This window comes from Trichechus manatus, unplaced genomic scaffold (genome assembly GCF_000243295.1).
Source record: "Trichechus manatus latirostris isolate Lorelei unplaced genomic scaffold, TriManLat1.0 scaffold00053, whole genome shotgun sequence".
In the NCBI taxonomy this organism is placed as follows: Eukaryota; Metazoa; Chordata; class Mammalia; order Sirenia; family Trichechidae; genus Trichechus; species Trichechus manatus.
The window spans coordinates 536255-550678 of NW_004443989.1; the positions used below are offsets into that span (position 1 = coordinate 536255).

The 14424-nt window shown below is 42.5% G+C and overlaps 1 protein-coding gene across 1 annotated transcript in view; it reads right to left on the reverse strand.

Moving 5' to 3' along the window:
- Window positions 1-380: 380 nt before the first annotated feature.
- The window catches only part of ADAMTS18 (ADAM metallopeptidase with thrombospondin type 1 motif 18), a 152669-nt gene continuing 138625 nt past the window's right edge, over window positions 381-14424 (reverse strand). Inside the window, exons 19-23 of the mRNA XM_004377704.1 lie at window positions 12012-12216; window positions 8250-8435; window positions 7458-7670; window positions 4626-4773; window positions 381-800 (exon numbers count right to left, since the gene is read on the reverse strand). Of these exons, the coding sequence (XP_004377761.1) occupies window positions 685-800; window positions 4626-4773; window positions 7458-7670; window positions 8250-8435; window positions 12012-12216 (868 nt within the window). The 3' untranslated portion in view covers window positions 381-684. The remainder of the gene's footprint in view (window positions 801-4625; window positions 4774-7457; window positions 7671-8249; window positions 8436-12011; window positions 12217-14424) is intronic.

Here is a 14424-nt window from a genome sequence, read left to right on the forward strand (position 1 = left end):
GTAATTTTCGTCTTTGAGACTCTCTATGAGAAGAATATACTTACATATACACACATACACACATGCACACACACACCACACACACTAAATAAACATAACATGAAGCTTGCTAGTCCAGCAGCAAGCACAACTGTGAGCACCATTTGGCTTCTCATATGATTCCTGGTTTGGGGTGTTCAAAGTCTTGGTCAAACTGTGAGCTCCAAGCAACAGTTAGGCAAGGTGTCCCATCCATGTTTGATTGCTCCGATTATCATCAGTCTTTGACCTGAAGGCTTAAAGGGCCTTTTCAAAAGAGTTGTCTTTGCCATTGAACCCTTAAAGTCCAAAGGGGGATCTGTCCCAAAGTTGTCAAGATCTCACCTTGTCCAAATTAAAATTCAACATATCTCAGTGTGATTCATCACCTCTTTCATGTAACAGTGCAAATCATTTTTTTCCTTTTGTTTTGTAAGTCAGATTTGTCACCGCTTCCCATCTTCAAGTGCTTCAGAGTACCATGTGCTTCGATGAATTAAATAAGGACCCTGGTGCAACCTGTCTGTCCCTCAGAGCTGGCTCCTTAAATGCTGCAGCGGCTCCCAAGTTGTTTGCAGCACTCAGCTTCCATCTCAGAGTTGGCTGATGTCTCTGGAGGTTGGAAGTAAAATCCTGGCCCCAAGGTGTTAGTGGAGGGTATCAAGATCAGCTCTTCCTTGTGCATGACTTGCAGCACTGTTTACCATAAAACTTGTGGTTGCAGACACCGTGCTGAGGAACTAGATGACACCAGCCAAAGAAATCTACACAGGATGGATCCTCTGAAATGAGAAAATGCATTTAATACATTGGCCTGGACTCTCAGCCTTTTTTCTTAAAGCCAGTGTCTTCGGAACAAAGACCGTCAGCCCACCTGCCTTGTGCCTCTGAGTAGTTCTTCCCATTATACATTAGAACTTGATGGGGACTGAAGACGGGCAGTGAAGGGCACAAAGTAGCTGTTCAATAAATATTTGTTGATTGTAGTTATAATAATGATTACTAATAGCTGTTTATTTGAGCTTCTACTAGGAGTCAGGTAGTTTATTTACATTATTGAGGATGACCCTGGAGTGACCTTGAAGTCCTCTTTTTCTCACATCCCACCTGCAGATAACCAATAAATCCTTTTGGCTCAATCTCCAAAATATAACCAGCACCTGAGCCCTCCTCACTACCTCAACGGCTCCAATGGAACCACTTCTCATTGGATTGCTAGAATAACCTCTACCAAAGAGCAGAAAGCCCTTGTTCTGCTCTAGACTCCCTATACATGTCTCAGTGTAACTTCCAGTGATTGACCTGCAAGTCAGATCCTCTGCTCCTCTGCTCAGTGTTCTCCATTGGCTTCCATCTCGCTCAGAGTCAGATCTGGAGTTCTTACTTACAAGGCCCCCATTCCCCCTTTTAGCTCAACTTCTAACCACTCTCCACCTTGTTCATTGTACTGTAGCCTCAGTGACCTCCTTGGTATTCCCTGGACAGTTTAGCCTGTTCCTGCTTCAGAGGCTTTGTACTTATTCTTCCCTCTGCCAGGAACACTCTCCTTCTAGATATCCAAATGGCTTGCCTTCCTTACATCCTTTAGGTCTACTCAAATAATGCATTATCAAGGTGGTCTTGCCTGACCATTCCATCTAAACTGGCTTAATGCCTCCTTCTCACCCCCAATCATTCTTTTTCTGTATACTCAGCTTTAGTTTACTTTATACTACTTTGTCATCTCACATTATATATTTATTGGTTGGTTTAGCATCTATTCTATCTATAAATAAATGAAAGTTTATTATGAGGGTGGGGACTTTATCCGTTTTGCTCATTGTTCTATTTATAGTAAGACATTTAGTTCCTGATCCATAGTAAGCACTACATAAATAAGTATGAAAAGTGAATTACCTTATTTAATCCTCACAACAGTCTTTTAAGATAAGCATTATTTCCGCATTTTATAAGTAGCTCAGAAGATTAAAAAACCTGCCCAGAGCCACACAGCTAGTAAGTGGCAGAGTATGGATTCAAATCCATTTTCATGACTTTAGAGTCTTGCTCCTTCCACTTTACAATGCTGTTCGCTCCCCCCGCCCCACCACCACATTTGAAGATGTGGACTTCCATAAGGAGTAGCATATTAGTATTTGGTGCTTGGACATTCCCAATTTAATCCTGCTTATCTGAAGCCCAGGCAGCTTCCAGATGATATAAACAACCAGTTACAATGCAAGTGTGATAGACAAATCTCTGGTGGTGTCCCTCTTTTCTGAATAGGGTTTACGTATATAATACATACAATGCAAAGTCATAAGGATAGTCCTCCAAGGTACAGATCTAATCAAGACACCCACGTAAAGCATCCCACAGTGATGATGGTATAAGATAAACACTCCTGAAGTGGCTGTCAGCGTAGGAGGGGGACTGGGGGACTGTAAACCTGCTTGGCTGTCCTGGAAGATGGTATGATGCCAACCTGGGCAAGAACTATCTTCTCTAGGGTCTAGCTGGAGTTACTGCAATGGCCAGAAACTTCCACACAACTGTAAGCTCCTTAAGGGGAGGACTGTACGTCTGAAACCCTCACAGAACCTAGCAGAGTGTCTGGCCCACAGTGGGGGTCTCGGTGAAGATTCACAGAACAATCTTCTTCCCTATGTCACCATGAGTATGCTTACTGTCCATTAATGTTTCCAGAAAATTCACTGCCAGAAAACACACTCAGTGACTCTCACAAATGGTCACTTGGCGAAGTGCTACAAAGAGGAGGACTGATGGGGCTGTGGTCTGGGGTTGCCACTCTCCCTACACTTGGGATGGGAATGGAAGAACTAGGACTTCCTAGCTGATTAAAACTATAGGCCAAATGTTTGGCCAAGAAGAAACACCTGGACTTGTATCCTTCATATCTGCCTTCCACTCCACTCCTCACTCCTCCAAAAGAGACCTGAAAGACTCAGTTCAAATCTCCTAAAAAGCCTTCCTGACATTGCCCTGCCCCTGGTCCCAGCAACTCAGGTAGGACTGACCACCATTTTAACACAGATTACACTCCACTGCTTATATTTGTTGTTATATCTTCCTTTCCTTTGAGACACTATCTCCCTGTCGTTTGAGAACAAGACCCTGCCTTATTCTTTTATCCCTAGAAGAATGCCAGGGATATACAGTAAATGATTAGTGAGCTTGTTTTCAATGAAGTAGAGAACCACACAGGACTTTACACGCCATTTTTCACTTAATCATGTACTCGTGCATTTATTCATTTAGCACATATGAAGCACCTACTATGTGTCAGGTGTGGTGCTAAGTGCTGCATGAACAGAAGAAAATAAGACCAATGGGCTGTCTACCCTCATGGACCTTACATGCCTTGTGACTCTCCCCACCTCACACTCCTGCCTAGGAGATACTGTGGAGCGATTTTCATGATTGACCTTTATCCTTTGGTCTTTCTGAAAGTGCTAAGGGGGCTTGCACTTTGCTGTGGCCGTCTAGACAGTCTTGTATGCTTGGGTTTATCTGTGGCCATCTGACTAAAGGGTAGTAATATATCACTGATGGTGAAGAAAGAAGGAAAGGGCCTGGGAGAACATGACCACTTCCTCAAAAATGTGTATTTCTTCCCCATGAGCCTTCTGCTGAGAAAGGCTGCAGGTCTGCAGAATCCCAGCATTGCCTGGTTTTGAGGAATTGCTACACAACTAGTTTTCTTGTCTTATACAAGCCATGGGAGTGCAGAGGAGGGAAAATTGATGCCCTGAGCCTGCAATAAAGGCTATAATAAGAAGTAGTGAACAACAAGAATTTAGAGATGGGATGTGATATGGGCGGGGGAGAGCAAATAACAGTCCTGCATGTGATCCATCACAAATAGGCAAAACTGGAGTAAGAAACTGGACAGCTTTTGAAGAGCTGTGATTGGATAAAAAGAAAACCCAGCAGGTACATACTGGGAAATAATCGTTAAGCACAAGAAAATCTGATTAGACTGAAAAATATTTCCTGGTGTTTATCAGATTACTTTAAAATGAGTTGGGCTAGTGAAGAATGGTACAGTTCACTCAGATAATTGAATTTCCCATTTTCCAATTAGTATTCACTGCACTTCATTTGAACTTACTGTAACAAAGAAAACATTTAAGGTGTAGTCCGAGGATGATACCTATTCACTGTAATTGATTGTAATGTATCTGTCTCAATTAGAATGTGAGCTTTGGGGGGCAATTCTTATGCATTCACTCTTGCATTCCCGCTGATTATCGTAATTCCTGGCACACGGAAGTTACCCGTTTGCATTTGTTTACTAATCTTTAGTTTAAAAAAATAGGCTTGCAAGATTGCCATTTCTCATCTCAAAGTAAGAAGTAATGGCTAAAAACCCTGATTATAGCATTAAATGTTCCCTGTAGATCAGTGCAGACAAGACCCCTTTGAGCAGAAACTGCCTCAGAAAGTTGTGCCTTGTACACCTCTAGGGAGCGCTGTTCACATAGGCGCTGGTGTGAATGGCGCCCCCCAGAGTTGCTTAATGCACAAGATGCAAACCAAACACGGTGGGTTTTTGAGAAATTATCTGCAGACCAGTAAAATTTTAACTGGAGCATGGGCTCCTTTACCTCTCTTTTCAGGAGCTGGACAGAAGTTCGTGTTGCAGGCTCGCAGCGCCGGAGGCTTCTGATGGAGCAGACAATTGGAGGAGGGCCGGCCCTGCTGTGCACAGTGGACCGACCGAGTCTGGACCCCTCCTCCACAGGTCACCGTGCACTGCAGGGGAGGGGAAGGAGGACTCAGACATCAGAGAGAAGCGACTCCCAAGTACGCCATTATCAACATGTCTGCGGATAAAACAGGGACTGGCCAGGCCCAGGCAATGTGCTTATGGGCCACAGTGTCTATCCTAACACGTGTCACCCGTCTGCTCTGATTAAAAGGGTCTTAGGCAAATGCTATAGATCTAGCCCAAGAGTGTGTGTCTCCCAGGTAAGTGATTCATAAAGAAGAGAGGTTCCAGAAATGCAGGAGCTGCCGTAAGAATGCAGAAACAAATACAGACACATCTAGGCAATTAATCACAGTAGTTAAAGAATTCCAGGCAATCCCTGCAGATGCAATAGTGAAGGGGATAGTTCAATACTAGGACAGAAAGAGAAATGATCATCTGAGCCAGCTTTGAAATCGTGTCCTAAGTGCCCAGCAAAATTCTGGGTTTGCATGAGGGAGAATGGAGCTTCCTGGAGTCAATGATTTCACTGACCAATTAAAATGAAAAATAAATAAATAGAGGAGGAGCAAGGACTGTCAGCTTCCTTATTTTTTCCGGACACACATATGTAAAGTTAAGAAAAAGATATTTTCATAATACAAAAATAAACAAGGTATTACCAGGGGAAAAGACAGCCCTTTAAATTGCGTTTTATTTTGCTTTAGCAAATTCACTACATTGTCCTCATTTTTTCTTCTTATTTTATTACAACAGGTTAAGTCTTATCCTGCACGAGCATCACTATATGGACTGGTATTTGGGCAGAAAAAAATACCTTGGGACAGAAGGCACATGAGTTATGGAATTTAGCCCAGCATTCAAATATAGCTGTATGATTGTCAGTAAATCATCTAGACCAGTGGTTGGCCAATTTGTTCTGTAAAGGGCCAGGTAGTAAATATTTCAGGCTATGAGGGCCACACACGGTCTCTGTTGTAAGTACTCAATTCCGCCATTAAAGTGCGAAAGCAGCCACAGACAATGTGTAAGCAAAGGAGTGTAGCTGTGTTCCTGTAAAACTTTGTTAACAAAAACAGGCAGGGGTGGGAGGAGCAGATTTGGCCTGCTGGCAAGTGTTTGTTGACTCCTGATCTAAATAGTATTACAAGAATCAATTCCCAAATCTGTTCAGTTAGTAAAATAATTTTAAAAATTAAAAAAAGAAATCCATAGCAAAATATATAGCACTTAGGACAGTGCCTAGCCAAGTAGAGACACCCGATCGTCCTAATTTTCTTCCATGCTTTCGTTTCCAAACCAAAAAACATCCATTGCCATCAAATCAATTCTGACTCATAGTGACCCTATAAGACAGAATAGAACTGCCCCATAGGGCTTCCAAGGAGCAGCTGGTGGATTCAAACTGTGGACCTTTTGGTTAGCAGATGAGCTCTTAACCACTGCGCCACCAGGGCTCCATATAAATACATTATGTGTACGCAAAAATGCATATATACAAACATATAAAAACACATACAGACATAGATTTGTGCTGCCCCCCTTGCCCAGCCCCCAGGGTTTAATGGTGAAGTAGGTAGCACCTCTCAAGTCAGTCAGTCCTTTGAAGATCAGTGTAATGCCTGTTGGTTGGAATGCTTTAAGGACCAAGACACAGTTTTGGATTCCTAAGGATATTATTCCCTTAGCTTTAGCATCACATAACAATCCTAGCCAATAAGAATCAAACTAATGTGACCAAAGTTTTATCCAAGTCTGCTGAGAAAAAGGGTGTCTCTAATATCTGATGCCTGGTGGTGTAGTGGTTAAGAACCATGGTTGCTAACCAAAAGGTTGGCAGTTCGAGTTCACCAGGCGCTCCTTGGAAACTCTATGGGGCAGTTCTACTCTGGAATCGACCTGATGGCAATGGTGTTTTTTCTTTTTTTTAATATCTGATGAGCTTAAAAGCTGGGTGTCCATGGTTGAACTGCTAAACTCTCTCAGCTTTACCGTCTCATCCACAAAACAGGGACAATAATATCCATGAACAGGGTTATTTCAGGAATTAAGTACGTTAATAGAGAATGCATGGAAAGTACCATTGCATAACAATGGTTGAAGAATGTTAGCTGATATTACATTATTCAGAAATATGATGTAAACACCAAATGAGTAAAACTATGAGCAGCATTTCTAAAATATAGACAACCATGGGGGGGGTGGAGTTTACTAGCAGCAGCAACATTAGCACTATGTGACAGGCCTGTTGCTTTATATGCATTTATTCTCATTTATTCATTTAAAAATCTGCAAGATATTATCGTCCCAATTTTCTAGATGTGCAAACTGAGGCTCCCAGAGATTTTGTAACCTGCCCAGGGTTACACAGGTGGCAGAACTGGAGAAAGAACACAAGCTATTCTGCCTCTTGAACTTGAACTCTTTGCTCCTTACATTTGGACAGGTCTCTAAGAACACCCGTTTGTGTACTGCCTCCTTTTTTGAATCTTACTCAAATACAGATCTCCTAAATACACATGGAAGGAGTCCTGGCAGCACAGCGGTTAAGCATTCAGCTGCTAACCAAAAGGTTGGTGGTTCGAACCCAACCAGCAGCTCTGTGAGAGAAAAGACCTGGTGATTTGCTTCTGTAAAGATTACAGCCTAGAAAACCCTATCACATGAGGTCGCTAGGAGCCGAAAATCAACTTGATGGCACCTAACAACAAAATCAACATGCACTCACCTGTTGCCATGGTGACGAATACCAGCCAGCTGCCAGATTGTACACTGGGCGGGCTGGACAAGCCCCTCGGTTGCAGGTTTCCTTCAGGTCCAGGTTGGGTTTCTTAATATTGCGGCATCTACGCTCTGGGAAAGTTATCAGCTTTCCCTGCAAGACCTTCTCGCTGCACTTCATTTCCCTCTTCCTCACACCTAGACCACAGGTTGCGGAACACTAGGAGCCAAGAAAGAAGGCGTAAGGGTGCAGAGCTCCACAGTCAAGGCCACTGAGCAAATGTGTTCCAACATAAGCTTTGTGCCATCCACGTGAAATTCAGGGGTGGGATGATGGAAGGTCAACCACACACATACAAGGACCTTCAGGCTACAGGAGTCCTTGTAGAAGGTGTGTCCTCTATCTAGAAGAATCTCCTCCATTTCCACCTTCACCTGGTTCCTGCTCATCTTCAGGCTCACACTCCCTGGAAAAGCTTTTTGGCAGGCATTCCTTCTGAAGCCTGGGTTAGGTGTACCTTGAGGTCTACGGAATTACAGATGTCCATCCTAGCACTTGGCATGTTACTTGTGTTTCTGTACTCTGTGCTTTATGAAGTGTTGTACCCCCACTGCCCAGGCACAGGTCCAACCAGTGTGATGGGTGCTTTATCAAGGTTTGATGACGTCAGGAGGGAGGAATGGGCAATTAGTAGACAGCTGGTATATGGGTATTGAATAGAAAGAAGCTTTGGGAATCCGGATGCTGGTGGACGAGCTGAGCATTTCAAGAAAACCAGCAGTAAGTCTAAACTCATACCTCACTCCACGAGGAGATGACCCACTGCAGCCGGTTGTTTTTGGGGCACCGTCCCAGCACACAGCCCTCCTGTGACTCTGGCCTCGGGGTGCTGGTGCACAGGCTCTCGGGGAGGTGGTCTGCTGAGGCAGAACTTCTGCACAGGACTTCACGTTTCTTCACCCCTCGCCCACAGGTCTTGGAACACTTGAGAAGAAAAAAAAAAAAGCCACTTACATGCTAGTCTCAGATGCTTTTCTTCTGGGTAAATACTGAGAACATATTACTGAAGTGTTTGCAAACATATTTTTCAGCATTTGAACAAAACGCCCAATAAAATCCCTTACAGCCAGAGAATTCCTTCCTCCTGCCAGAGGCCAGGAAAGGTCATAACTTGCCTTAAATGCAGGTTAGCCTTCACCTTCAACATTCTAAATGCTGGGCTGCCCCTGGTCTGAAGAAGAGTTTTACTGAGAATAGGGCAGAGAGGAGTTCTCTTTACAGTCCACACCGTAGCAATCTGGAAAACAGTATAACTGTGTCTCTCTCTGGCATAAGGCAGAGTCGAGGTGGGCACTTGGCTAGAGAGGATGGTTAACTTCCCCAACAAGGAGAATAATAGCAGAAGCATATGTATATGCCTACGCATATGTGCAAGGAGCTCTGGTGGTGCAGTGGTTTTCACTGCTTGGCTGCTAACCGAAAGGTTGAAGGTTTGAGCCCATCAGCCACTCTGTGGGAGAAAGATGTGGCAATCTGCTTCCATAAAGATTACAGCCTTGCAAACCCTGTAAGGGAAGTTCTACTCTGTCCTATAGGGTTGCTATGAGTCGGAATTGACTCAATGGCAATAGGTTTGGTTTTGGGTATGCACATGTGTATGGATATGTATAATGGCAACAACAACAAGCTGTGACATTAATGAGAATGGGGTGGGGGCTCAGTTCCTGCCCTTAACATCTGTCTTTGGGCTGTGCATTGTGCTATCGGGGAAAATAAATAAGCACTCATCTGATGTTTGTGAATAAATTTGTACAATGCAAACCTGCATGATGGGCAAGTCACTCTCCGGCTCTTACTTTCCCAACCTTAGCAAGAACTGTGAAATAGATAAGGAAGGAAATAATCTCCTTGCTTTCAGATGAGTCGCTAAAAACTTGTCAAGTTCACTTAGAAGACCTTGGCTTCAGGCCTCGATTTGTCACCCAGGGAGGTGTCCTCTCAGAAGGACCAGATAGGACATGGTCCCTCTTGCCTTTACTACTTGTCAACATACAAACATCTGGGGTACAGTTCCCAAGCCTGTTCAGAGGACTATGTGAATTCTCATTCTTCACATTCTTAAGGGGAATGGAGATAGGAAGATGATGACAACAGTGATGATGATGACGACAGTGATGTCATAATTAGCAAACTACAGTAGCAGAGAGCATTTCTTTAACACCACATGTGTGACGATGCACGTTTAGCATGGACCCTGGAGCCTATATCACACAATCCTCTAACAACCCCATGACGTAATTGCTATCATCCCATTTTACCAAAGAGGCAACTGAGAATCAGAAAGCTTAGGTCTCTTGCCCAAGAGCGATCACACAGCCGCTGAGCAGAGATGGGCTTTGAACAATTCTGTCTGATGCCAGAGCATAGATATGAACGACTAAGCATACAGCCACTTGTTCACATTCAAAATATTCAAATGGTTAATTCTTATTCAATAGAATTTTATTTTATATTTGCAATTGTTTTCAGAATGGCAGAATTTTTAAATTGCTTCCCAAAGGCTTTCCACAGACATGGTCTATAGTGGAATGACAGGTTGCAGTAATTACTTATGAAGGACACTTTCCTATTAGTTATGAAAAAGTTCTCAAAAAAAAACACATTTGGTTTTAGTAGTCACATAAAAAAAGAAAAGAAAGAAGAGAAAGCAAAATACAAAAAGACCAAAAAAAAAAAAAAAAAACTTAAAGAAATAAAACACTCTCTCAAAATATTTCCAGGTGAAATTTGGGGTAAATTTCATGAACAAAAGCTCTTTCTCACGAGGTCTATTTGAAACTCTACAGTCTCTCATTTCTCTTTATCCATGCCCACCATAGATATTTGGCTAAAATAGTCCTTTGAATTCTCCTTTTGTAAATTGTAATGACAAAGAAGGAGACCAGACGTAACGCCATATACTACTGAGACTTATCCTTTCCTATAAGTGAATATAGCTGGACAATGAATAAGGAAGACAGAAGAAAAATCGGTGCCTTTGAATGAGGATGTTGGTGAAGGATACTTAATACACCCTGGACTGCCAGAAGAATGAACAAATCTATCTTGGAAGAATTACAGCCAGAATACTCCTTAGAAGCAAAGATGACAAGACTTCATCTCATGTACTTTGGACATGTTATCAGAAGGGATCAGTCCCTGGAAAGGGACACCATGCTTGGTAAAGTAGAGGGTCAGTTAAAAAAAAAAAGGAAGACACTCAACAAGATGGATTGACACAGTAGCTGCAATAACGGGCTTAAACACAGCAACGATTGTGAGGCTGGCACAGGACTGGGCAGTGTTTCATTCTGTTGTACATGGGGTTGCTGTGAGTCGGAACAGACTTGATGGCAACTAAGGACAACGTAGATGAATATATTCTCTCGTACTTTAAAGTACTTCTAAGCTTGCTCGAAGGTATTCTTTCCCACTCCTATCACCTTATTCCACTAACAGATGTAGTCTACTTTTCCTACCATGTCTTAGTAACAACAACAAATAACCAGTCAAAAACCCTTACTCAGACCTCTGCTGGGGACACAGTTGTAGGTTGCTGAGCTTTCTAGAAACCAACACTGCCCAGGATACGGTGTTCTCTAAAGGAAAACATGGCAGGAATGTGGTCAGAGGCTGCTGTCTGGCTTCACAGTTCAGGTGATGAAACTCCTGCATTTTCTGGTTCTTTCCTAAGATTTATTTGCCATCCATGGTCTACCAGAGGCTGGGCTATCATCTGCAGGGGATGCTGTAGAGCAGGGTTTCTCAGCCTCAGCACCACTGACATTCCGGGCCAGATAATTCTTTGTTGTGGGGAGCTGTCCTGTGCATTGTAGGATGCTTATCTCTACCCACTAGATGCCAGTAGTTACCCTTCCTAAGTTGTGATAGTAAAAAATGTGTTCAGACATTGCCAAATGTCCCTGGGCGAATGAGGAGGGTGGGGTGGGGGGGTGGGCAAAATCACCCTGGTTGAGAACTTCGGCTATTCAGGGAATTTCTGAGTTGTGAATGATAGGTAGTTCTATGCCTCTTCCAACTTTGTAATTTTATGCCCTTTACTGGCAGTTGGTGACAATATCACATTTATGCTCAACTTCTCTCTGTATTCTTCTAACCCTACTCCTTTCCTATTTAAGCAAGAGTTAAATGTCCTTTAAAGGGCTTGTTCTTTGTATTTGTATTGTCCATTTGCTTTGGAGAATTCAGTAGCTAGTTCTGTCTGCCAATCCACACTCAAATTCTTTTTAGCTGAACACACTTGTCTAGCCTGGAGATACCCACACTCTAATATATGAAACTCTAAGGAAGATTCTAAGCTCTTGGACAGGTCACGTAAGAATCATTAGCAACACTAGCTAAAACGAAGATTCTCAGTCACCATCACATTAACTCAGAGTTATTCCTATGAAGGTGTAAACAGTTGAGAGACTTCTGGGGAACAAAGGCACCTCATAGATTTTTGCCACCTTCTTCTTTCGTGGGAAAATAGACCAAGGACTCCAAGTCTTCCCAAGTTACCTGAGACCAGGGCCCAGGGCTCCATTCTGGAGGGCAGGCCTGGTTGTTGCAGACTTGAACCTGAGTGGGTGTGCTCACAGGGCAGAGGGAGTGCAACACTGCTTCCTCCTTCTGGAAGGGCTTCTTCTGGACACACTGGATCTTCCGGCTCTGCTGGCCCCCCGCACAAGATTTGCTGCACGCACTCCATTCGCCTGGCATCCAACTTTCAGTGAAAAAAAAAATTACTTTCAATGAAGCTGAGACTTTGGATCACAACTTCAAATGTAGTTACTGTGAAAGATTAACCACTTGATGAAAGCTGTCAATCAACTTTGGCACCAATAAGAGCAATTTGTTCTAATTATTCTTTTATAGAATTTGAAGCCTACATGGATGTGGTCCAGGTATAAAGAATCATCTTTAATTAACACACAATTCTAGGGCAATACACATTCCTTCCCCTTGCATGGGAAGAAACACGTGTCATTTTGAATTCTGAGCAATTCATTCATTCATTCAGCCAAAGTTATAGGGACCTTAACTATGTTCCAGGGGCTTTCCTTGGCATTATGGATGGAAGAACGAATCAGGCAGTGCTCTTTTCATTAAGGAGCCTACAACACAGTGAAGAAGTGGATATGTGAACAAATAAAGAAAATACTTTCTGGTAAGTGCTGCAATAAAAGTTAATACAAAGAACAATAATAGGACTCATGGAAAAGGGATCAATGAGAAAGACAGAAGAGAGGAGAGAAGAGAAGACAAGAGGATATTTGGAAGTAAGCAATTACCCTAACTACTTTTCTGGATAGTCTTAAAATTACTGATGGTTAGAGATCTAACCTTGGATTCTTTATTTAAAGCTTGCCAGACCATTTTTTCCCACAACTATCTGATTTTTGGTGTATATCTGAGTGAAGATCAACTGAAACTATTAGTCCTTTTCAACCAATATATTTGATTAATTAAAATTGTAGGATTTGAAGGCACAGCATAAAGTAAATAAACCAGATATGACTGTTATACATTTGAGTCATAGCAGCAATGTCTAAAAATCTTCTTGGTTTACAAAAGGCCAAAATATGTTTTTGTTATTCCTTTGCATTTCTGTTGCCTTTCCTAATGTTCCTATATTTTTTTCCTCTGGTTTCTCTCACTAGCCTGATGTGTGAAATTAAAGACCTTTTGTCTAGAAGATCTAGCACACGAGTTCTAGGACTACAAGTTTTCTAAACTACTGAATAATCCATATTATCCTGTTGAGCTAAAGATAATCAAACCAAACCCACCACATCGAGTCGATTCCGACTCATAGCGACCCTACAGGACCCAGTAGAACTGCCCTACAGGGTTCCCAAGGAGCGGCTGGTAGACTTGAACTGCTGACCTTTTGGTTAGCAGCCAAGCTTTTAACCACTATGCCACCAGAGCTAAAGATAAAACAAAAAAACAAAAAACCTGTTGCCATCGAGTTGATTTGGACACATTATGACCCTATAGCTGAAGATAAATGTTAAAGAGAAAATCCCTCTATTTGTACAGTGATCTGTATCTTATAAGATGTAAAACAAAACATACATATATAGAATGAAATTATTAGTTTCAACATTTGCCTATAAAAATGGCATTTTTGTTTATCAAATTCAAGTTTCTTGCCTTTATGTGACAACATGATGACTTGGTGAAAGTACTAGAAAGAGCAGACACCACAACTTTTCGCATGCCATGGCTGGTCCTCCGCATTTCGGCCCCAGGCTAACTCTCTGTCTAGCCTCACCCCCTTTACCTTAGAGCCAAGACTCCTACGCTCCCCTTGGATGAGTGAATTTCCATAATTTTTCTCCGTGAGTGTTTTTTGGTATGTAACATTTTAACAGCATGTATCACATTGTATCTCGATTATTCATTTCCACATACATCTCCTCCGTGTGACTGTGGGTTCACTGATGGCAAGAACTGCACGCTATTCACCTCTGTACCCTAGCTCTCAGCTGAGGTAAGCGCATATGACCTGGCTGTTGTATGAGAAAATAGCAAGGTTACCTCAGATAAATTCCTTTGTCGTTATAATTTGAACAGTCTTGGATCCTTCTTTCTAGTATATTCCCAGGGAAGAATTGTCCCCAAAAGGTCCGATTATTCCAACAGAAAATAATGAGATATAAATAATGGGGTGGAGAAGGTGGTAAGGGAGCAGAAGACCCTGCCCACCTCACCATGTCCACTCCACAGAGTCACTGTAAGAGGCTACTTTGCTTTTAAATAGCCAGGAATTTTTTTTACTACTGCACAGAATATCATTTTTGTATGCAGTCATCAGGAATGTTTTAGGAAATGGGCATGACCTAGGATTTCTACCTTTTCACGGATACATATATAGATGGGATCCCTTTCTTTGGTTGGTTGCTGGGATAATGACGAGGAAGGAGGT